Source organism: Panthera onca, chromosome F1, assembly GCF_046562875.1.
Source record: "Panthera onca isolate mPanOnc1 chromosome F1, mPanOnc1 haplotype 2, whole genome shotgun sequence".
NCBI classification, from domain to species: Eukaryota; Metazoa; Chordata; class Mammalia; order Carnivora; family Felidae; genus Panthera; species Panthera onca.
Genome location: NC_138355.1, coordinates 69405948 through 69430964, shown reverse-complemented (window position 1 = coordinate 69430964; position 25017 = coordinate 69405948). Strand labels below are relative to the sequence as shown.

The following is a 25017-nucleotide window of genomic DNA, read 5'->3' as shown; positions in this document are numbered from 1 at the left end:
TGAGGGAGAACCCAATGTCTACTCTACGGGTCTAGCAAAAAGCTGTAAAATCCCGATTTTCCCCCAAAACTCAAAAATACACAGATTGGAAACGGAGAGGCAAAAACCGTTATCATCTGCCCTACGACATGATTTAGAACCAGACAGCTGATTCTAAAATCTTGGAGAATTAACAAAATAAACTACAAGAATAAGTGAATTTAGCAAGGTTGCAGGATACAAGATCAATGTACAAAAATAAACCATATACAAAATAACTGAAACCTGGGACGCCTGGGTGGCTCAGTCGGTTGAGCGTCTGACTTCGGCTCAGGTCATGATCTCACGGTCTGTGAGTTCGAGCCCCGTGGCGGGCTCTGTGAGGACAGTTCGGAGCCTGGAGCCTGCTTCGGATTCGGCGTCTCCCTCTCTCTCTGCCCCTCCCCGTTCACGCTTTCTCAAAAATAAACAAACATTAAAAAAAAAAAACAACTGACACTGGTCTGTAAAAACTACCACTTAAAGCCGCGTCAGAACTATGAAACATGGAGGGAGAAATCTGACAAAAGACCGATAAAGACCCGTACACTGAAAGCTGTAAAACGGCGGTGACAGAAAGTCAAGGCCTCCATAAACAGGGAAATACGCCAACCCTGCTGGCCAGAGGACCGGGTGTCGTCAGGGCACCTTTGCCTCCAACCGAACTATGAGCCAGCAAGCTCTCGGTCGTAATCCCAGGAGGCATTTTTGTAGAAAACGACAAACTGATTTTAATTTTTTTTTTTTCAACGTTTATTTATTTTTGGGACAGAGAGAGACAGAGCATGAACGGGGGAGGGGCAGAGAGAGAGGGAGACACAGAATCGGAAACAGGCTCCAGGCTCTGAGCCATCAGCCCAGAGCCTGACGCGAGGCTCGAACTCACGGACCGTGAGATCGTGACCTGGCTGAAGTCGGACGCCCAACCGACTGCGCCACCCAGGCGCCCCTAATTTTAAAATCTATATGGAAACAAAAAGGACCCAGAATAAGCAAAAATTTAACACTGAAAACAAAAGAACAGCATTGGAAAAACTTGCATTTCCTGATTTCGAGACTTCCAATAAGGTTACAATAACCAAAGCCGTGTTACTGAGAGAGAGAGAGCGCGCGGAACAAAGAAGAGTCCAGACCACACACGCACGATCAACTGATCCGCAGCAAAGATGCCAGTGAAACCCAGCAGGGAGAGGATACGTGTTCTGGCAGATGGTGCTAGAACTGGGCACCCATGTGCCAAATACATAAATAAATAACCTTGCCCCAATCTCACACAAAAAGTCACTACAAATAAATCAGAGCTCTAAACATAAGAGCTAGAACCAACTTCTTTTTTTAAGTTTTTACCTATTTATTTTTGAGAGAGAGAGAGAGAGAGAGAGAGAGAGAGAGAGCGCGCGCACGAGTAGGGGAGGGGCAGAGAGAGAGAGAGAGAAGGCCAGAGGATCCAAAGCAGGCACTGCGCTGACAGCAGAGAGCCCGATGCAGGGCTTGAACTCATGAACCGTGAGGTCATGCATGAGCTGAGCCAAAATGAGGCGGCTCAACTGACTGAGCCACCCAGGCGTCCCTCAAGTATTTTCTAAATAAAAAGTGCACAAGCTACACAAGGAAAAACTGATAGGTTGTGTTTCATCAAAATCAAGAACTTTTAGGGGTGCCTGGGTGGCCCAGCCGGTTGAGCGTCCTGAGCGTCTGACTTCAGCTCCAGTCACGATCTTGTGGTTCACGAGTTCAGTCCCCACGTCGGTTTCTCTGTTGTCAGCACGGAACTCCCTTCGGATCCTCTGTCTTCCCCTCTCCCTCCTGCCCCTCCCCCACTTGTGCTCTCTCAAAAAATAAAACGTCAAAAAAATTAAGAACTTTGCCCTTCTAAACATACTGTATTCTACTGTATGCAAATTTAGTTTTTATTTTATTTTTTAAAGTTTATTTGAGAGAGAGAGAGAGAGAAAAGAGTGAGCAAGTAAGCAGGGGGGAAGGGGCAGAGGGAGAGAGAGAGAATCCCAAGCAGGCTCCCCACTCAGTGTGGAGCCCAACGTAGGGCTTGATCCCACGACCCTGGGATCATGACCCGAGCCAAAATCAAGAATTGGACACTCAATCAACTGAGCCACCCAGGCGCACCATACTGTATGCAAATTTAAAACAAGCTTTAAAAGAAAGAGTTATAAGAATGGACAAGCTAGTCGCAGACTGGAAGAAAACAGTTACAAAAACATATGTGACAGAGAAACTCTAGAATACACAAAGAACACCTACAACTCAATAACTTGACTAATCGTAAGCAATTATATCTAATTAAGAAAGGGACAAAACACCTGAACAAGCCCTTCATCCAGGAAGACTCATGTGTGGCACACAGGCACATCGACAATACTCGGCACCGCTGGTCATCAGGGATGTGCTGATTAAAACCACAGTAAGACATCGCTGCGCACACACCCGCACGGTTACGGTGGAAAAGACTGACCGCACCACGTGCTGGCTGGAGGGCACGGGAGCTGGAACTTTCACGCACCGCTAGTGGGAATACAACACCGTAAAAGCACTCTGGAAAATGGTATGGCCACATCTTGTGATGTTAACACACACCTTGCACACAACACCAGGGTCAGTGCGAGAAAAACGGGAGCCGAGGTCTGCACAAAGTCTTACGCACAAATGTTCCCGGCAGCTTTATTTGTAACTGTTTGTCGACGGGGGAGCGGACACACAAGTGACCCATAAACTGAAATACTACTCGGCAATAAAAAGGAACACACCGCCGACCTGTAGAACACGGGTTAGCCTCAGATGACTGTGCCGAGGGAAAGAGGTCAGGCAAGAAAAGTGGTCACAGTGTATGATTCCATTTGGACAGAATTAGAGAAGATGGGAACTAATCTACCATGAAAGAAGGAAATCCCCAAGGAAAGTTCCCTGGGGTTGGGGAGGAGAGAGAGATGAAAAGGGCATTTGGGGGTGATGAGTATGTTCACCATTCTGATTGTGGTGACAGTGTCAGAGGCACACGCATACGCCAAAAAGCATCAAGGTGTATACTCTATTTAAGTGTGTGCGTTTTGATGGTACATCAAATATACCTTAATAAAGCTACTAAAGGGAAAAAAAAAAACCCCAGCATTAAGGGAAAAAAGTATTCTGGGCCCACACAGAAACTCAACATTGTGCTTCTCAATTATAGAGACGCAGGCAGGCGCCTTTTCCTGGTAACACAAGCCTGCCCCAGGACACCCTGCTCATCGTCCAGGCCACAGTGTCGCTAGATCACAAAACGAGGCGATGGCCTCTGGATTTAAAACAAGGAAAATCACAACAGGGGCATACTCTTGCATTCTATCTACTTGTACGTACAAATGATTACTTGATCAATTAATGCACAGGCAAGCAAGTCCCAAATACCCACGTTATCGGAGAGGCAGCACAAATAATCGGCAAAAACAGATCATCCAAAAAGCAATTTCATCTGCCTCTGTAACTTAATACACGGTTTTGTTTCGCGGAAGATGTATTCTCAGGGATGTCAGGCTTTGACTAATATTGAAACGAACTGTCACCACCCCTCTCCCATTTGACACCAGAGCAGGAGCTGAGGTGTCACAGAGAGCGATGCTGGCACACACACAAGGCCGCCGGGTGACCTGCAGACAATGACGGTTCAAGAGCGTTCAGACGTGCCTGCCAGGGTCACACGCTCACAGGTAGATGTCTGCCCACGCACCCCCTACTCACTCTCCTGAGCTGCCCCAGAGCTTTCCTGGGTCTCTAAATGTGTGTACCCCAACGTGAAATGGATTGCAGTCTGCCTATGCTCACATCGGAAAGGGAGGAAAAGCAAAAGATACAATGAGGAGATTCCATCAGCAAGTTCTCAATGATTTCAGTCTTTGATGAACCAGTCATCGTGCGGAAAGGAGGTAGAGAGGCAGGTGTGATGGGGCACACAGTTCGGGCAGGAGACGACACCCAACGAACACGCGGCCAGCAGGGTACGTAAGGGACGTCTAAGGGGTAACTTTCAGGTGGGCACTACAGAGACGCACCCCTCCCACCCCTCGGTCTTTAGTAAGTATGTATTTGGGCACAGCAAACTCTGGGTACCGAAAAAAGAAAGAAGAATCACACGTATGTCCTTATTCGGAAATGTTCCAGATTCCACAAAGAGACAAGGACACATTTCCAACCAAATCAGTAACCATCAAGGATATAAATTTCATCACCATCCCAAATGCATCCGATGTTAAGTCCTGTGTGGCCATGTGACAAGAGCATTAGTGAGACCACCCTCTGGGAATTTACACTCTAAGCAACAGTGATGAGGCTTTAAAAAAGGACAACAGCCCACATAAATGAAACCTACTGTTGGTTACCTACACTAGAAAGAGGGAAAGGGGCACTGGGTGGCTCAGTCAGTTAAGCGTCTGACTTCGGCTCAGGTCATGATCTCACGGTTCATGGGTTCAAGGCCTGTGTCGGCTCTGTGCTGACAGCTCAGAGCCTGGAGCTAGCTTTGGATTCTGTGTCTCCCTCTCTCTCTGCCCCTCCCCTGCTTGCACTTTGTGTCTCTCTTTCTCTCTCTCAAAAATAAACATTAAAAAACTTTTTTTTGTAAAGAGGGGCAAAGTGGAGCACTGGAAAGAAAATCATACTAAATTCGGAAGTCGAGTGTTCCTGGTCCAGTTCTGACGCCATTTGGTCACAGGCAAGCTGCCTACTTGTCTTGGCTTCTTCACGAGGACCCTAATTCTCAGAGCGTCGTTGTAATGATTAAATAAAACTACACGCATGAAAATTCATCAGACTACTAGTGAATCAAATCCACCAACACGGGAAGACGAGGATACGTCACGACCAAGCGGGATTTGTCCGAGGAAGGCAAAGCTGCTTCAACAGCAGACACTTCTCCAAAGAAGGTATGCAAACGACCACCAGGCGCAGGAGGAGATGCCCAACATCATCAGCCGTTAAGGAAAGGCGAGGTCGGCGACCACCCGTCCCCATGAGCTTCTTCAAGGCATCTGGCGGAGACGCGAGCACGCAGCACAGCCAGGAGTGGAAGCTGACGGAGAGGATGCTGGCCAAAACGAGATGCGGCGTAAGTCTGGCGGAGGGAAAAGAATCCGGATTCCAGTCGAATTCAGGCTGTCGGTGGCCACCTCCTCCTTCCCTCCTCACCCCCTTTCCTGCTCGCCTTCCTGAAGCGTGGATTCCGGGCCCATGAGCCGGTCATCTTCTTGCCCGAGCCCATTCCTTCTCCGGTCCTGTAGCTTTCGTATAAAAGGCTCCGCACGCGATGACGGTGACAGACTGGGCAGCCACACGGATGAGCGAGCGGGGCCCCTGTTAAATAGCACCAGGGACGGAAGGTCCCCCATTCATGGGAAGATGGAGGAGCTGAGCTGTACCAGAAGGGGGACGACTCCAACGTGGGAAAAAGCTGTCACAACAGTGCGTCCTAGGGCCGCCAGGTCCAAGGAGGGAGAGGAGGGAAGGGAAAGCAGGTCACCCTCCCTCATCCGCCCCAGGCCCTCCTCACACGCCCACGGTGAGGTTGAAGTGCACGGCAGGAGCACGGGGACGGCACTGCACACTCGGGGCCGTGGGGCTGGTTATTAGGTGGGCGCTCAGCCTCTGTCCGCTTTGCATCCTGGTGCTCGCAACGGCACCGTCACACAGCTCACTGAGACAGGAAGTGACACGAAGCAGACTCTCGGCGAGCGGCCCTGATGACACGGGGGCAGCGCGGGCCGCCAGTGGGCTCCTGGCAGACAGAGGTCAGCTGTGCGCCCGCCAGCACTCTTGTCAGTCCAAGGAAAGAGAACGTCACAGTTGCCACTTTGGGAGATTCTTTTCCCTACCTGCTCTATCTGTCTTCTTGCCCTCTGCTCCTCTGTGCTCCCTACCCGTTCAGCACCATTCCTCAAACTGTTGTCCTAGAAAACACACACACACACACACACACACACACACACACACACACACACACACACTTCTCCAAAGGAATTCGGCTCACAGCGCTCCCAAGCAACTCAGTTTCTGGGGTAAATAACTAAAGCGACAGAGGCGAGACCGCAGGAGGAAAACGGAGCTCAGAGTCCCGGCCCGGCAAGGTGACTGTTACGGAGAAGGTGGGGACCTGGGTCTCAGGCACCACATGAGACTCTCCCACTGGATCACTGATGAAACTAAGGCCCCCGAGGTTAGGTCATTTAGTTTGAAACTGTATCCGTTTCTCAACAATAAAAAGACAATAATCCAAACAAAAAATGGGCAAGGGATCTGAATGGACGTTTCTCTAAAGAAGATATGTAAATGGCCAATAAGCACGTGAAAGATGGTCACCGTGAGTTTTCATTAAGGGAACAAACGAAAATCACGAGAAACCACTTCCCACCCACAAGGATGGCTGTAAGACAGACAGTAGCAAGTGTCGGTGAAGGTGAAGAGAAACCAGACTCACGGTTTGCTGGCGGGAATGTAAAGTGGTGCAGCCGTTTTGGAAAACGGTTTGGCGGTCCCTTAAAAACGCTAAGCATACAGTTGCCACATGATCTGGCAATCCCCCCACGTCCCCCGCCAGGTACGGGCCCGAGACAAACGAGAAAACGCGCCCCCACAGACACGACGCGTCAATGTCCGCGGCGGCCAGTTAGCGGGAAGTGGAAACACACCGGTGCCCGCGCACCGAGGAGTGGATGACCTTGGTGGTCTCCCCGTGCGAAGGGACGGCGTTCGACCACAGAAAGGAACGAGGCACTGACATGCCACGACACGGACGAGCCTTGAGAATACCGTGCTAAGTGAAAGAAGCCGGGCATAAAAGGCCACATATTGTAGGATTCTCTTTACAGGAAATGTCCAGAATAAACAAATCTACAGAAACAGAAAGTAGGTGAATGGTTGCCTGGGCCTGGGGGGAGGGGCAACGGGGAGCGGCCGCTATGGGCACAAGGGTTCTTTTTGGTGTGATGAAAATTTCCCGAAATTAGCAAGTAGGGATGGCTGCACAACCCTGAATACGCTAACTTGTACGCACTGGCTTGTACGCTCTAAAGTGGTGAATTTTAGGTATGTGAATTACCCTCTATAAAGCCGTCAATGAAAAAATGGTAGGGGCCCCCAGTCGGCTCAGTTGCTAGAACACGTGCGTCTTGATCTTGGGGTTGTGTGAGCCCCGTGTTAGGTGTAGAGGTAACTTAAAATCTTCAAAAAATTGTATCCATTCCTTTAGTAAAACTTCACTGAGCACCCACCTGCGACACGGTCCCGGCCACCACAGAGAACACAGACGAGCCCCTGAGGAGCTCCGAGGTGCCACACGCCGCGTGGTGGAAGGGTTCGGAGTGACTGCTGGGGACACTTGGTTCTTCCCGGCACCCCCAACCCACCCAGCCCCTGCTCAAGTGCCACCCTCTCCGGGTCATCAACCAGCCAGTGAATGCAAGCCCTCAGATCCCGAGTGGGCCAGGGGCAAGGAGGTCTTCCTGGAGGAGGCTTGATTCCTGGTGCCCAATCTCTTCCTGCCGGGCACGCCTGAGGCCTGGCTCCCTCCCAGGACGCGCATGCCCACCAGGCCCCGCCGGGCCAAGGAGAGTGGAACCGTGCCATGCCAGGCTCTAGTCCCGGCTCTGTCACTCACCAGTGTCCACACCCAGGTAAGTCACCACAGCCTCTCTGGGCCCATTTCCATGTCTGCGACACGTGAACGCAAATACTGGCCCAACCACCTCAACAGGACAAGAGACAAAACCGCTCCACCAACAATACATTATACTGCAAAGTACAAAGGAGGCCATCAGTGCTCTCTCCCGGCTCCTATACCTGCCCTCCTCTCCCCACCAACCACGTCCTCCCCTGCATCAAACACTGACCGCCCTCTCGATTCGGACCTTTTTTTTCACCCTGACACATCCCCGTCCTGCCTCTCCCGTGGCAGTTACGAACCCAGCTTTTACTAAACTCACTTATGTTTGGATCACAGACAACAACGAAAGCAAGTTATATACTCACTCGTCTGTTTTCCCCGGTGCAATCTAAGTCCCAGTGTATCCCCTGTGCCTAAAACACTGCCTAACATTGAATATGTATTTGATACGTGTGTTGAATCCATACAAAATTCCCACATCCCAGACCAACAAATGTGCAGCAAGATCTTGACAGGGGAGCGGTCTCTGCCCCCATGTTGCACCCAGTCCTTTCTCCACCTGTCAGGCCTCAAGTTCAGAACTAGTGAAAGACCAGCGCTAAAGCGGCAAAGCCGTCAGGCCCACGCCGGGCCCTGCTAGGAGAACCCGGATTTCCTCTGGGATCCTGCTGCATAATCAGATGATCCCAGGGCCGGTAGCGGGGTCAGGAATCCTGCAGAAGCTGCCTGGCTTTGGCCCGCACTGATCATGGTCCACGACCTATACCTACACCTCAGACTTCTGTGGCCACTGGTCTGGAGAACCTAGGGGGTTTTCTAGAAGTTGAAAGAAACAACCCACTGATTCAGAGAGAAAAAAGGAAAATGAAACCAAGGAGAGACTAAGGGTCAGGGGACTCTTGGAAACCCCAGCTGTGCGGTCCCTCAGCCCAATTTCAAGGGAAGCGACAGGGGCCCCAGAACAGCACGGTACCCCCACCCTGCAAAGACACCGCCAGTGGAGGGCAGTGTGGGCTGACAGGGCAGAACCGCCTCTCCACAGAAGTGGGCTCCAGAGACGGAAGCTCTCTGGGGGCAGGACCCACGTTTTAACAGCTCTGCCAACATTCTAAGGGGAATCAACGGCACGTCAAGGATCTTGCCCACTGGAAAATTCAGAGCCGGGGATCAGTCTGCCAACCACGTTAGAAAATGTATTCTTTCTTTTTTTTTTTTTTTTTTTTTTAATTTTTTTTTTTCAACGTTTTTTATTTATTTTTGGGACAGAGAGAGACAGAGCATGAACGGGGGAGGGGCAGAGAGAGAGGGAGACACAGAATCGGAAGCAGGCTCCAGGCTCCGAGCCATCAGCCCAGAGCCTGACGCGGGGCTCGAACTCACGGACCGCGAGATCGTGACCTGGCTGAAGTCGGACGCTTAACCGACTGCGCCACCCAGGCGCCCCAGAAAATGTATTCTTTCAATACAAAACTGAATTGCTGAAATTATGAATATTCAATTTTGGCATTTACTATAAACCTTGAAATTTCTATACAATTCTTTTCTGACCTTCTTTTTGGCTTTAGTTCACTATGAAATTATATAAACCCCTGGAGATCTTTAGTAGACCGGGTTTACTGGCACCTACACCAGAGGTAGGCAGAAAAAGGCTAAACGAGGTTTCACAGATGAGGGCCCAGAAATCCCGTGTTGGGTATCTAAGTGGCACCAGGTTAGGCAGCAAGGTTACAGAGTGACCAGCCCTTGCCCCCCCCGGATGTTCCCGAGCTACTGAGAAAATTCCCAGCAGAGAGAAGCACGCATACAAAGCTCTGTTGTGCGTGCACCAGAAGACCTAAGCAGGGCCGCAGGCGTCCTCGGTGGTTCTCTAGGCGTGGGCCACCCGCCGCGACCCGCACAGGAGTCACCTGCAGGGGCCTCGCCCGGGAAGTTGGTGAAGATGCAAATGTTCAGACCAGATCCCAATCCGAGCTCAGGGAGTCAGAAACCGCCTCCCTGGGTGAGGGAGGGGAGGTGACTCCCAGGGGGGAGGCCCTGCCGTGGGTATGCCAACACACATCTCTAGAGGCTCTAGATGATTCTGTCGGATGCCTCCAACTGCAACCTCCGCTGCAGGCAGCCTAGTCCTGCTTTGAGAAACTGAACTCCAAGTCCCTCCGTCAAGGACCTCCCCTTCCTCCTGAGCAGACCTCGTACGAGAATGGACCAGACTGTCACCGTCTCCTCACCCTCTCTTCTCTCTTCAAGCCACTGCACACTGGCTCCCGCCTGCCCTCCAGGCCCAGAGGCCAAGAAAATGCTCTACGTCCAGACGTTTCTCTATCCCTTCCGCCTTCAGCCCGTGGGAGCGTTCGACACTCCGCCGCTGCCTCTCCGCTGCTCCCTCCCAGCCTCTTCTGTGGGACCCGCTCTCGCTTCCCCTGGGTGCGGGCGGCCCGCCGGGCCCCAGCCCCTGCCCGCGAGGGGTGCGCCCTGCTCCTCCTTCCCTGCAGCACGCTGTCCCTCCGGCGCTCCCGTTCGAGGGGGACCCCCACCCGCACCGAGGATGGGGCACCGTCCTCCCCCACGCAGCCGCTGCTCAGTGTCCCACCGTCCTTCTCCACCCCCGGCGACAGCTCCCTGCCTGATCGCCTCTCGGCTCTCTCACTGCTCCACCGACGCCACAGGAACCCCAGTTTTCCTAACGGCACGTCCCATTCACGTCACCCCCTGAACCCAGACACGGGCCCCGGCTCCTTGCCATCGTCCAGGCTCACCTATTCGTTGTCCCGTGGCCACCCCCCCTCCCCCCCCCCCACACACACCTCGCCCTTCCTGCCCCCGCTAGCCTGGCTCTGTTTTAGGCCTCAAGGTCCCTCCCTCCAGGAAACCTTCCTTGGTGTTCCTCCCGCGTGCGTCAGCCGGTGTCACCTAAGAGAGCTCGCGGTGGGATCACACACTGCCCGCTACCTTCTGTCTCTCCGCCCAGCGGAGAGCGGTGTGTGCAGCTCACTCCCGCTGAAGCCCTGAAGGTTGGAGAAGTGGACCAGACCTCTTAACCTGAGTGCCAGCACGGACCCTCCCGAACCTCAGCCCTGTCCCTGCGAAGACACTGGCACGCGGTGGTTTCTGCCCCCGTCCCCAGGGCCCTGAGCAGGAAGGGCGTGCGTCTCTGGCCCCACACAAGGTCCATTGACAGGGCTGCTGACTGCACTCTCTCCACCGTCTCCCCCAGTCTCCCCCAGACAACAGCGGCCTTTCTCCGTGGGTCTGCTCTGGGAACTGAATGGGGCCGGCCTGGGGCCTGGGGCGGGCAGGACAATAGCAGGGTGGGCCCGGTGCCGTCAGACCCCCTCGGGGAGAGGCAGCCCGGAAGCCAGGCCGCCGGTGGGGAAATCCCCCGGCCTCTGAGAAGCAGCCCCAACAAGGCTGCTCTGTCCCTAGAAGAAACGCCAAGTGCCCAAGACCGAGCACTGAATTCTTGGTCTCCGTTCCGGCAGCACTGTGTAGAGAGCTGCTTCCTCGAAAACTCCGTGGCCGCGCCCGGTGGGGATGGGAAATGTCCAGGAGTTGCAGGTGAAGTCAGTTAACAGCAGGCAGGTGTGCATGCCGTATGGAGAGAGCCAGCTGGGCACGAGACATCAACCCACAGGAACGAAGAGACAGGAAGAGACGCTGTCACCGACACAGAGCATGGGAAGGACAGAAGCACACCGGCACCTGCTGACCACAGGGCGCCAGGGGTGCGGCGTTCTGCTAGGACCCCTACGTGAATGATTTTACACAGAGGGTGAGAGTCCAACTGCTGTACGTGTGTATAGAAGGGACACTGAATGACAGAGACGTACAAGCGCGGTGGCATTCACCAGAAACGGCCTCCCTGAAGTCGTGGGGGGAAGAGCAGGCCCGAGTACAGGTGCGGAGGGGCGTGTGGGCCCAGGAAGCGGGTGGGGGGCACAGTAAGAAGAGGTGGGCCGAGCTGAAGGAAGGAGCCACGGAGCCCCAGCTGGGGGGTCTGGGCAGGGAAGGAGAGGCACTGTGGGTGTCTGGCAAAGGATGCCTTTAGGACGAGATCCTGCGCACTGGGTTCTTAAGTACCGTCCCGTGTTTGTTCGGTGTCCCCGGAGCAATGTCTGCCAGTCCCTAGTTTAGGGCGAGCACAGGCCGGAGCCCCCAGACCCGGGTGTTCCGTGACAGCTGAGTAGAGCCCAGGCCGGTCTGGTCCTGGTCCCACCAGCCACCTTGACGACACAGAATTCGCACGGCCGGGTGGTGGTTGAGTGGGGGCTCCCACAAAGACCTTCTCGCCCCAAATCCTGGACTCTGTAACTCTGGTCCCAGCACCTCTCCCGCAGAGATGCCACCCCCCTCCCCCCCCCCCCCCCCCGGCCCTGGGGCCCGGTCTGCCGCGTGGGGGCGCAGTGTGAGTTCATCCCCGTCACACACGTGCCCGCCTCCTCAGACCAGGACCAGTTTCCCGAGGGATCTCCCAGACCCGACTCCCTTCCCGCTCCCTTCAAGAGGCTGCCACGAAGAACTACAACTATGTGGTCAGGAGGCCCAACCCAAGGGCCGTGTCGGCAAGGGAAGTGATCGCTGGCTGCGGCCACAGTCAGCGAACTACTGGGAGCCGATAGGGGACAGACTTACGGACGGTCCCATTCTCTCCAGCGACAGCCTGACCCTCCTCGCAGCCAACCTGTCTCGACACCTTGGAAATCAAATGGGATTCAGCCCTAACAGACCCTGCAGATTTCCCCTCCACGGTGTCATTCGGGTCCTGCCTCTCTTCTCTGTTCCACGTTATCTTTTGCCAAGACGGCCGCACAACCTCCCTGCCGGCCTGCGGGCCCCAGGCTCTCTTCCGATCTGCCTGTCGACGTCCGCAGTCCGCGTTCTCTCTGCCACGTAACACACAAACCTCACTGGCTCCCTTCTCCCTCCCGCATCGAGTCCGAACGCCTTTATCCCCCCATCCTGCCCACCTCGACAACCTACTTTCTCCCTGCTCTGCAAACACACACCATCTTACCACCCCGACGCGCCCCATGCTGGTCCCACCTAGAACCTCTGGCGGTGCTGTTTGCGTGTCTGCCGTGGCCCCTCCCCTCTCCCTAATTTCCCCCTGCCCTCTCCCGGCTGCCTTTCTCAGCACCCGCTCTCTCCTCTCCTCAGAACGCACCTCTCGACACACACGGACTTGAGCAATCACTACTATCCTTTCGTGGTTATGTGTTGTTTCGCTAACGTTCCCTCCCGACGTTACCTGCCAGGACACCAAGGACTGAGCTAGGTGTGCGGCTGTCTGATAGATATTTGCCGTCCAGCAAGCGGACTACAGATCACAAGGCATCACCTGGGAGGCTGCTGGAGTCACCCGGTCCCCCCTAGCACCTGAGGCCAGGCCACGACCGGTGACGACAGACCCCGACAGACCACCTTATGGTGGCTTCAAATACTGGCAGAGAAAGTGCTGGAAATCAAGACTCTGAAATCACTTCCCCTGACTTTTCAAAGCTCCTTCCTTGTGCGTTCATATCTTAGTTTGCTGTTCTTTAGAATGAGGACGAAAACCCTGGAGTCAAACAAAGAGATAAAAGAATACTCGTGATTTTAGGGCCTACGCTGAAGTCAGGATGAAAAGACAATGAAATGGGCTTAAACTGGAGCAGAGGCAAGTCTGAGACCCTAAGTGTGCTAGCCATGTGGAGCCACCTTCCTCGAGGGACCAGCCGGTATGGGAGAGACACTCCACCTGCTGCAAACTAGCCCCAGAGGCGTCCATTCTGGAGCCAACAGGAAAGGGCAAGGTGACCCCTTAAGCCTTAGGACGCGTGTGACGTTCCTGCCACAGCTCCGGGTGTCCTTCCAGGAGTGAGAGCACCTTGCAGCCCCTGCTCCGGGCCCCTCAGCGCACTTCCCCTCTCCTCCATCCCTGCAGCACCAGCTCTGCTCCCTGGTCTTTGCAAACTTTCACTTTCACCGTTTCCCGGAAGGCCAGACCAAGATCCCCGGGGGAAAAGTCCTGGTTCTGGAAAGGACACACGCATGATGTTCTCAGAGGGACCGAGCCCAAGAGGCTGCGGGCTGATGTGCTCCCCTGTCACTCAGAGCCCTAAAGATCCATTCGGGAGGGACCCAGCGTGACTGAGTGAAGGAACGATTCCTTTTTTCTTCTGAGACAGGACCTGTAGCTTCGTGAGCGCTGCTGACCCCCACGGGGCGCAGGAGTGACCCTGGAGGCCAGAGCCGGGCTGCGTGCGGGTCCTGCCATGGGCCACTCAGGGGCTGAGAAGGGAAAGCATGCACGGACCCCGGGGGGGGGTCCCCGAAGAGGCTCTTCAGGCCACGCGATAAACCGCTTTAAAATAACATGCCAATGGGCCGCCTGGGTGGCTCAGTCAGTTGAGCGCCCGACTTCGGCTCAGGTCATAATCTCGCGGTTCATGAGTTCGAGCCCTGCACCGGGCTCTGTGCTGACAGCGCGGAGTCTGGAGCCTGCTTCGGATTCTGTCTCCATCTCTCTGCCCCTCCCCTGCTCGCTCTGTCTCTCCCAAATGTAAAATAAAACAAAAACAGTTTTTTTAAATAAATAAAATAAAATAAAATAACAAACCAAGATTAACACGCCACTAAAGTGGAGACCGAAAGGCGGTAAGTGCCACTATGAAGACACGAAGCGGACTCCGTCAACATAGATTAAAACAACTCCTGTGGCGTTTCCCGGGACGACACACGCACGGAAGCCCTTCCCTCCCATAGGATCCCACCCAGACCTTCAGAGCGGCGGTGCGGGGTGCTGGCCCGGGCTCCCAAACTCCACTCCGTGAGGGTTATGAGTTTCCAGGACTCTGTCTCTATACTAATTCGGGAATGAGCCATTACCCTTCATAAGATCTTTTTATTTTTGATGAAATCATACCGTCACTTAACTTTTCATATTTTTTATTTATTCTCTTAAATGGGTGGCAAGGACTCTGACAGTAGCCCGACCAAAAACAACAACAACAACAAACAAAACAAAACAAAACAAAACCCTAAATAAATTTGTTAATCAAAAGGCGCTCTCTCGGGGCGCCTGGGTGGCTCAGTCGGTTAAGCATCTGACTTCGGCTCAGGTCATGATCTCACGGTCCGTGAGTTCGAGCCCCATGTCGGGCTCTGTGCTGACAGCTCGGAGCCTGGGGCCTGTTTCAGATTCTGTGTCTCCCTCTCTCTCTGCCCCTCCCCCGTTCATGCTCTGTCTCTGTCTCAAAAATAAATAAAGATTAAAAAAAATTAAAAAAAAAAAAAAAAGGCGCTCTTTCAAAAATGCTTTTGAAGTGAATGAATCTGGAGTTGAGCTCAGCGTGCTCCGGCCATAGTGGTGATTAACCACCAAACGTTTCATCTCCAAATCCGCTGCTACCTCTCATCTCACCCCAGACGGGGCAAGGGTATGTCCTGGAGGAGACTCAGCATTTCAGGGGGCTTATTACTTGTAGCTCTGAATGGGAGGGAGGCCAACCATCTAAACTCAGCTGAATGGGGATTTCTAGGACCTGGGGCTCGGTAAGAACCTGCAGCCAAGGTGGGAAGAGTTCCCAGAACCACCCCCTTCCTTTCCACATAAGCCCTGTCTGGGCACCCAGCGTCTCTTCTCTGCAGACCTTCCCCAAAGCGCAAGGCTCTCTACCGTCCTTCCTTCCTGTGCCCCCCCCCCCCACCCCCAAGATTGAGTCTCTTCTAGAAAAAAGGCTACCGACAGGGAAAGGTTACATTCAGCCTCAGATCTCTGATAAGGGCGGTTGCTGGGTCTGGATTTACTCTGAATTGGGAATGGCCGGAGATCGCGAAACAAATTCTTTCCACCCCAAATCTAAGGGAGCCAAGGTAGCTACGGTCCCTCCCACTCATCAAAACTCCTGAGAAGCTTCCTCTTCTCATATTCTTCAGGTCTATCACCCAGCACAGACCACAGGAGAAGTATTTCTCCCTCCCGACCACGTACTTCTGCACAAAAAGCCTGTTCACTCTGGTCAAATGCTTCGAAACGACGCAAGGATCCTTCAGTTACTCAAAATCTGTTTTGGGCTAGTTCAGAAAGTACCGTGTGACGCTAAATCAAACTCAGGAGCTCACCGCCTAGAATTTACAGTTTTACAGCTTAGAAAGCAATCTGAAATATATTATCTTATTTGCTCCTCTCAACAGCCCCATGAGACAGACGCGATAAATGTTATAATCCTCAAATGACACACAGCGTGAAAATGTTTATGAACCAGAAGGCCTTGCACATAAGCGAACGCTCGTTTCGCCTACGAGGAAATCAGAGAAGGTCTGTGACCTGCCCAAGGTCACGGAGTTAAGGGGCATGCCAGGGTTCAAACCAGGGCCTCTTGGCTTAACTCTCCTACTTCGCCGTCTGTCCTGGCCTCACAGGGGCTATCTTCCTCTGCACGGAGGAAAGCTGCCGTGCGGACGCAGCCGCCTAACCCACCCGGCCGGCGTGGAAACGTGTGTCACTGGAGACGAGGCAGAAGGATCTAGATCGTTCAGCAGAATTCATTACCGTTCCCATAAGACGAATTCAGCGTCCTCACCTCGGCCTGCAGAACCGAACACACCTTCAGGATCTCTGGAGAAGACGAGGGGTCGACGGGCAAAACCGACAGGGGCTCAAGCAGCCGCTGGGGCCCATGTCAGTCACAACCCATTAATACGGAGAGACAAAGATCAGTCATAAATACCCCTCGTTCCAGCGGACGCGGGTGTCAGTCCCCTAGAGGGGGTTCTTTTCCACAAACGTGGTCCTGTGTCACGTGGTTTATCCCCTGGGAAATACACACCACCTAGGAGGCCTTCTCTGACCCCGCTTTGACTACCTGGGAAACCAACACCGGAGCGCTGAGACAATCTGAAACGGAAGACTTTCTGCTTGCTGCCACGCTCACTCCTTCCCACAGTCACCTGTCACACAGTTATCGAAGGCTCAGTGCGCACAGCTTACCGCTGAGCAAAGCAGACACAGTCCTTGCCTGTGCGCGGCTTACAGCCTAGTGTTGCCGTTCCCATTCCCTGGTCTTCGGGACCCTTCCCTCGCTCCCCAGATAGACTGCACACTCTTTGTGGGCAGGAGCCGCGTCCTTCAATTTTCTGAAACACTCGTCTGGCGTCTCATGCTAGACCCTACACGGCACGTGGACAAACTATAAGAGAAACCCTGACGCCACAATCTGGAGCATTCCTTCTGCTCAATCCCTCCAGTGCGGAGTAAAATCATGAATTATTTAAAATCCAGAGTCTTGAACCTGAGATGTCAAAGGCCCAGCAGAATGAGCCCGCAGCCTCGGGGGTGAGATCGGATACGACGGGAGATACCTAACGGGGAAGAGAGCTGAGGTGGGGGCAGAGGCGAGGAATGCTCTCAGCCTGCAAAGGTACATTATCCCCCAGGAGAAAACGGTGCTTTACTACAGAAGCTAGTGTTGGCCCCAAGACTGTTAAAAAGTGCAAAGGGAGGGGCGCCTGGGTGGCTCAGTCGGTTAAGCATCCGACTCTTAATTTCGGCTCAGGTCCTGATCTCACAGTTCGTGGGATCGAGCCCCATGTTGGGCTCTGCTTGGGATTCTTTCTCTCTCTCTCGCTCTCGACTGTCTGCCCGTCCCCCACTCTCAAAAATAAATTAAAAACAAATAAATGACCCTTAAAAAAAAGTGCAAAGGGAACACTGAAAGGCATCTTCACCTACTGTCAAAAGGAGAGACTAACCCCACATTCCACAGGACCAAGTCATAAACCCTGTTAGCGTGTGGCAAGCAGAAGAGCCTGGGCCTGACAACCTGCATCGGAGCTCAGACTCTGCCACCCACTGGTCCAGCAAGATGGCACTGGGCAAGCCACGTAACCTTCCCGAGCCTCAGGGACCCCCTCTGTAAAACGGAATCACATCCAACTTGTCTGCCCCTCAGAAACGCTGTGGGCCCAGATGAGATATGTCCTACGAAAGCTCTTAGGAAGATGTCCTGCGCTGTATGAATCCCGACAAGACTACAAGGATACACAGGCTCCCAGAGGGGCATGTCGCGTTAGCCCGGGAACCGTCATGGCCCCCTTCTTTGCCCCCCTAAGCCTGGGTTGCCACCTGCTCACATCCCCGACTTCTAAGAAATCACTCACCATTCAAATCTCACAAAAGGCAGGTGCACGAATTTCCAAACTCCAGCAGGAAGAACAGAGAAGGCGGCAACCATGTCACCTCCCTGCCCCGACGCACCTCGGGCCTCCCTTTACAAGAGGCCAACAACAAGGGGAAGGGGCACACGCCTTATGTCCTTTGCGGCTGGCCGCCTTCTCCCCCCACCGCTGCCAAGTCAGGTCCCGGGCTGGGGGACTGCTGAGCTGATCTGATGCTGAACTGATCTAAACAGGACTCGGGGACGACACACAGAGGAGTGTCTGGGAGGAACAGATTATACTCAGGCCGCCTTCCACAGCCAAAAAGAAATTACTATTAGCATGGATAATCAAAGGTTAACTGGCCCGAAAACACCACCACTCCCTGCCCTTCCCTGCCGCTCCGCTCACACGGCCTCCAGGCCAGTGCTCAGTCCTGCAACCACCCATCTCCATCCAGTTAGGATGTGTGCAGCACCCACAATGCAGCCCTCTGTCAAGATTCTTAAGGAGAAAGCGTTGGGGGTGGGGGGGGGCGGCGGGCAAACGCCTCACAAAGTTGTAAACTGCGGTGGTAACCAGTGAAGCAGAGGCTGGTGGGGGGTGGGTCCCGGGCTCAGACTCCAAGGCCCAGCGCCTCTGCAGGTTAGGCCTGAGAGCCCACAACTCCTAGGCAGAGGAAAGGCCCATCCTGCAGAACCAGGCTTTTTAAAAACGGCTTAGAAGATCAAGCCTAGAACGTGCGCCCGTAAGCAGGACTCCAATTAAACCCTAAGCCTGCAGAGCAAGAGATTCTAATGTGCCCTGTGCGTTTGCCGGGCCATTATCAGCCACTGGCAAAAATCCAGACCTGTATGGGTGCAAAGGGTGTTTCTGTCCCATCAGTCAGGCCTGCAACATCCTCCTCGTTCTAGAAGTGGAATCCACCCCATCACCAAGCCCCACCATTCCGTAGCAACCAGCAGGCGGAGGCCCACGCCCCTGCAGGGCCCTTCCCCCAGCAGCTCAACACCTAAAGCCAGTCCCAATCCACCCTGGGGACTCACGTGACCGGGCTCGTGTCGCCTCCCGCCCCCTAAACTGGCGTGTTAGGGGCTCAAAATCAGCCTGTAGCAAGGCAAAAGTCAAAGGCTGATGGGAGCACGGCCCCTCTTTCTGCTCTCCCAGCTCTGCTGTCTATTGCTGGTAGATTAAAAAAACACGGAATCAGGACGCGGACACACACACACACACACAGAGAACATAAACACACAGACAGGTCCGGAAGGTCCCCAGAGACGGTCGCTCCCACCCCGACCCGGGCTTTGCAACCTTTTATCCAAATGCAACACCCACCCTCCCAGCCTTTCCTTAAGAAAGTGTTGAAAAGCACATCATCCGTAAACCTACCTGTCTATGCTCTGGGGCAACCTTACACTCATGGTTCCTCAGCGCGTCCGCGCCGCCAGGGTCCTGCAGTGTGGACGTCGGGATCGGGGCCGAATCGGCTGCGATGGTTAAGAGAGGCGGGAGGAGGGCCTCCCCGCTCGCGGCCGGACGGTCGGGTGCCGTGCGCTGGGCTCTCAGGACCCCGGGAACTGAGGCTCCACTCTACTCGCACCGGCCAGCATGCTGTCCTTTCTTGGCCCCCGGTCCCCTCCCCCGCCGCAGGGAAAAGAAAAAGAAGAAGGAAAAAACCGAAAGAAAAAGAGCAAAAACTGTGACCTTCTCAGAAAACAAACACCCGACCGCAAATCTCTTCACGGCTGGCGCTGCGGGCTCCGGCGCGGACCGCAGGAAGAACGCGCCCCCGGCATGTCGGCGCTCACCGCGGAGAGCGGGCGCGGGCCCCCCGGGCCCCCCGCCGGCCAGCGCCGCGGGCCGCGGCCACAGGGACCCCAGCCGGGCCGGGCCCCGCCGCCGCCGCCGCCGCCACCGTGCAGCGGCGTGCGCGCCGCGGCGGCCGCTCAGGTCCGGCCCGCCGCCGGGACCGCGCTTACCAACGTCCTTGGAAAAAGGGGAAAAAAGCAGCCTTTCCGTGAAAGGTCTGGAAATTCCTCAATGGGCCGCTGGCGCACGGCGAGCGCGCGAGCGAGCGCCTCCCCGGCAGCGCGGCGCCCCCGCCTCACGCCCGCCGGACCCCCGGCCTCTCCGCGCCGCCGGCCCGCGCCCGCCGCCAGCCGCCGGCCGCCATCAACCGCGGCCGCCCGCCTGCGGCCTCCTCCGCGCCGGCCCGCGGCCGCCCGGCCCCGGCTCGTCTCGGCCCCTGCGCCGCCCGCCCGCCCGCTCGCCCGCTCGCCCGCCGCGGCCTCGCCTCCCGGCCCGGCGCGCGCGGAAGGCGGCTCGGCGGCTCCTTCCGGGCCCTTCCCCCTCGGCGCGCCGCTCCTCGGGCGCAGGCCCGGCCGGCCGCCCGTCCGTGCCCGCGCCGCCCCCTTCGGCCCCGCTCCGGCGGCGCGGCCCGCAGGCCCCTCCCCCGGCCCCTCCCCGCTCCGGGTTCTCCTCCCCGCTCCCCTCCCCCCTCTGGGCCTTCCCCGCCCCCCGCCCCCCCCCCCCACGCCCGTCCTCCCTCCCCTCCTCCGGGCCCTCCCCCAGCCCCTCCCCCTCCCTCCTCCGGGTCCGCCTCTCCGCTCCCCTCCCCCGCTCTCCGCTCTCCCCTCCTCCGGGCCCTCCCCCACCCTGGCGCGTCCACCCCCCACTCCGGGCCGTCCTCCCCGCTCCCCTCCTCCCGGCCCTCCCCGCGCTCCACCCCCTCTCCGGCCCCTCCCCCTCCCCCCCGCGCCCCGCCGCCCCTCGCGCGCCGCCCTCTCTCCTCGCGGCCTAGCCGGCCTCGGGCGCGTCGGGATCCCCGGCTTTTCCCGGCCCGGCCCGCCGGCCGCCCGGCCCCGGCCCTGGCTCGCCGAGTCGGGGCGCGCGCCGCCCCCTCCCCCTTCTCCCGCCCGGGGCGCTCCCACCGCCGCTGCTCACCCTCTCTCCACCTCTGACCTCATCTTATTTTCCGAAAATCTGTGCGGCCCTTCTTCCTGGGTGCCGGGAGCTCTTTAGCCTGTTCCCGGTGTCCGTGACCTCCCTACCCCCGACGCCCCCCCCCCCCCCCAACCTGGGAGGCAGAGACCTTTCGCTCTTCCCGCTCCCCTGCGTTTGGGCACCTTGGTGCCAGCCCTGGAGCGTTTTTGAACTCCGTGGAAGAGCCTTTCGAGGACAATTCTATCTTTACAACCCCTCTCGCAGAATCACGGTTCCTCAATCTTTCCGAGTAACATGACATTGGTCAGAGGGTCCCCGGCATTACAGTTAAAAATAAGATAAAAAGGAAACTTTTCCATCGGGACTGGGGAATGCTCTCTGTCTTCCGGCCTAGGTAAGTGCTACTGTAGAACGCCCCGCGGGCAGTGTGTTCCCTCCCTCCCACACCACCTTGATCGTTGGGGGGCAGGGGGGGGGGCGCGGGGAATACATGCACGGTGCACGTGTGCTTACCCACACATCCATGAGCAGTGTGGACGGAGCCGTGTGGACTGACCCCAGCAGCGTTACCAGTTAGCACGAGGAAAGACGAGTAAGCATTGGCCGACGATTAGAATAACCCAGGAGCTTCCCCTAGATGATACCAAGCGCAGGTTGACAATTAAAAGAAAGACCTGCTGCCTTCACCGTCTTCACCGCCTCCCAGGTCAGAACTCCCCAAGACGGGTGGTCTGCCGGCATCTGAAGCGCCACGGTCCAAATTGCTAAATTGCTGCCGTCCTGTTGTTTATTCCTTTCCCGTTCTACCTGCGAGGATGATGCTCCCGAATGTGGACACTTCCTCTGTGCTGATAGACCAACCAGTGGTCGCCAGACACGTCCCATCGTGCTTTCTGAATACATGCAATGTTTTAAAAACAATTGTGTACATGCAGTTTTATTACATACCCTATAAAACATGCCCTAGCGTAGGAATACGCGAAGATCGAAACAAAGATCAAGTACATTTTTAAAATCATACTTTTTTAGTGAAAGGTATTGGCTGTCATAACTGGAAGAGATACTTGTCAAAGAGGTAGATTAAAATGGGGGAAGAGCATCCTTGGTTGCATTTATTAAATTATGACTCATTTTCCAGTCCGTTCACCACGATACAAAGGTTTCCATTGAAATCCAGTCAGCAAATTTACATTTTAAGTCAATTAGTTGTTTGGTATTTGATTGAAAGGTACTGCGTTTTGTATTTTTAACAAACGGGTCCAAACCTACTAAGAAAGTTCAGTTAGGTTTTTAAAACGGATTTTAAAATTCTGTTTCTTAGTTTTTCAAGCATGCAGACAAAAGTTTTACAGGTGACGGGGTGCCTGGCTGGCTCACTAGGTAGACCATGCAGCTCTTGACATCGGGGTCATGAGTTTGAGCCCCACATTGGGCATAGGGTTTACTTGATTAAAAAAAATATATATATATGTATGCATATATATATGTATATATATATATATGTTTTACAGGTAACACATTGTTTTTGATAAATAAATTTTATTGTTTTATGTTTACTTATTTTGAGAGACAGAGAGAGAGAGAATGTGAGTGCATGTTCGTGGGGGAGGGGCAGAGAGAGGGAGAGAGACAATCCCAAGCAGGTTCTGCGCTCAGCATAGAGCCTGACGCGGCCTCTTTCGCAGGACTCTGAGATCATGACCTGAGCCCAAATAAAGAGTCAGACACTTGACTGACTGTGCCACTCAAGCTCCCCGATAAGTAAATTTTAAAAATCACAATATTGGACCCATATGTAGTCGTGCATTTTCAAAATGCTTTCCCCATATGCATGACTTTCTTTAGAAAAGCAATGCCTTTCTCACTCATTAATAGACTGCCCCGTTCACTTTGAAGGAACAGATTAAGTGGATTTTTTGTTGTCGTTGTTTGGTTTGGAACATAAGTGTTAGTACACTCTTGCCGGCCAGTCCTCAGCATAGGACGCTGTCACATAAAAACGGGTATCTCTTCTGTGTTCAGTATCTCTTGTGGGGCCTTTCTCTGGAGATAACCAGTGAATCTCTGCAGAACAAGGATTTTCATGGTCATTCTCCGTGTCTTTCCTAAGAATTGTCAAGTTTGTAGCAATTAACAGGCCTGTTTTTGGCGGATGGCGTTACACGATGGAGAAAATGGAGGTCTCAGCTGTGGGTGGCATTACTGTCCGTTCCTGGAAACATCTGACACGCTGCCCAGAGAGAGCTCTAGGTCGATCCCTGTGTTAAAGACAGGTTTTAGTAAAGCGTAGACAATTGTGTTTGCTACAGTTAAATACTGCTGTGCACGCACTCTTAGACGTTTTCCTCTTGCACACCTGAGCATCTCTTGGTACACTCCATTTTGAAGTCTATGGGGAAGAGGGTTGCGGCGGGGGGGGGGTGCTTCAGCAGAAGAGAGTTCCTTCAAGTTAGCTGGCCACTCAAGTGAATTGCAACTCTTGGTTTAGAAACAAGACCTGGATTAGACCCAAGACAGACTGCGTTGTAGGGGATCTGGAAGCAGCGGCTGGTTAATGGAAAGAGCACTAGACTAGGAGTCCAAAGAACTGAGTTTTTTTGGGGACTGTGTCCCTTTTCAGCTCTGGGACCGCTGTTTGCAGGTCGTAAGGATAGAATAAGTTCAAGCATGGGCTCTGTAAACTGTAGCGTGCTGGACAGAAAAATCAAAATAGACATTAAGAAGTGATGTCTTGAGTTGACGTAGTCCTTTTAACTCCCCCCCCCCCAGAACTCTATTAATAAATGAATCCTTTCCTCTGTCCAACATCCTGTGGGGTGGGGAGGGCATTCGTTCTTATGCTGCTTTCGTTCATTTATACTTAAGGAAACTAGGAAGGGCACAGACAGGTTGTAGGTGGTTAGCAAGAAGTTTCATTAATTTGATAAATTGAAGCTAGAATTCATACTTCCTCATCTTTAGGCGTGAGAAGCAGAGGAAAACACAGGTATGGGCGGCTCCTATTTGCGGGGAGGGATTCTAGAAACTTAACGCTTGAGTGAGTAGCGGAGGGAGAGTAGTGATACAGAGCCTCGAATGGTTCGGAGTGAGTTCTAGAGAAACAGCTTCTCGTTCACAGGCAGACATCCCCAGACCAAAGCAGGTGTGTCCTAGAGAGTGATGGCTCCAGGTTGCAGCCATTCTCCTGAAGATAACGTCACCACTGAAGGCCCCAGTGCCACCGTTTATTGGAGATCTTTTGTCCTTCTTGTAGCCCTTCTCCACTGGAAAGGGGATGTGGAAAGGCTGGCTTAGTTAAGGTATTGTTTAGCCCTAAGGTGGAGACTTATTTTCTGGCTGATTTAGATTCCTCTAGAATGCTTTTGGGTAGACAGGATAACCAGCAGTCAACCTGTGTTATGCACCCCCTTTGAATGCCACTCAGTATTCTGTTCGTTGAACCTGTTGAGTTCCCGATCACATTTTAATATGAAGTGATAACCATACCCCAAACATATACAGTGCTTACTGTGTGAATACCATTCTAAACAGACTGTCAGTATTAACCATTAGATCCTCTCAAGCAACCTTTTGAGGTGCTTACCGTTACCCCTTCTTTTCAGACGGGAATCTGAGGCCCAGAGAGGTTGAATGACTTGCTTAGGGTCACAGAGCTGGGAACCCAGGCTGTCTGTCTCCGGAGTCTGTGCTTAACCGTCAACCACACCCCCTCAGTGTTGTAGGCACGGTGCCAGCACTGGAGGAAAAGATGAAACCAAAGAACGGTGCAGAGGCAGGAGGTTCTCAGATTAGAAGGGTGCAGGCTTACTGCGGGGACACTGGCGAGGGTGTTGCTGGAAGTCCGGGTCCGTCTGCACGGTCCTCTTTCCCACGGGGCGGTGACCAGCAGATCTCACCTTCCTGCTCTCCGTTCCGTGTCTCCCTTTCTACTGTCCCTTGATGCCTTGAGACGCCACCCCCAGAAGTTCGGCCCTTCATGGTTTCTGAAGATCTCAAGGCATTTAGTGGAGAAGGAGCTTCTCACCTTAACTCCCGCTGAGGGGAGGTCTGTGCTGCCTGGGGGGGGTCACCTCTGGGTGTGCACTCCAGCCTCCCAAGCTTGGTACCTTACTGTCTGTGGTTACCTTAGAAACCAGCTCTCTCCCACCAACACCTCTGGTAGCTGAGACGAACTGAATAGCAGGGAAGGTGCCAAGATACATTGTAAAGGAAAATGTGTGAAAGAAAACCGGTTTTAGATGGAAGGCTAATATTTCGGGAAGCTGGCTGTGTAC

General features: G+C 54.2%; 1 protein-coding gene across 9 annotated transcripts in view; it reads right to left on the bottom strand.

Moving 5' to 3' along the window:
* The window catches only part of ARHGEF11 (Rho guanine nucleotide exchange factor 11), an 88323-nt gene extending 68146 nt beyond the window's left edge, over window positions 1-20177 (bottom strand). For all 9 annotated transcript variants that reach the window (XM_078440721.2, XM_078440729.2, XM_078440723.2 and 6 more), the window contains exon 1: window positions 19190-20177. In XM_078440721.2, the coding sequence (XP_078296847.1) occupies window positions 19190-19221 (32 nt within the window). In that variant the 5' untranslated portion in view covers window positions 19222-20177. The remainder of the gene's footprint in view (window positions 1-19189) is intronic.
* Window positions 20178-25017: the final 4840 nt, after the last annotated feature.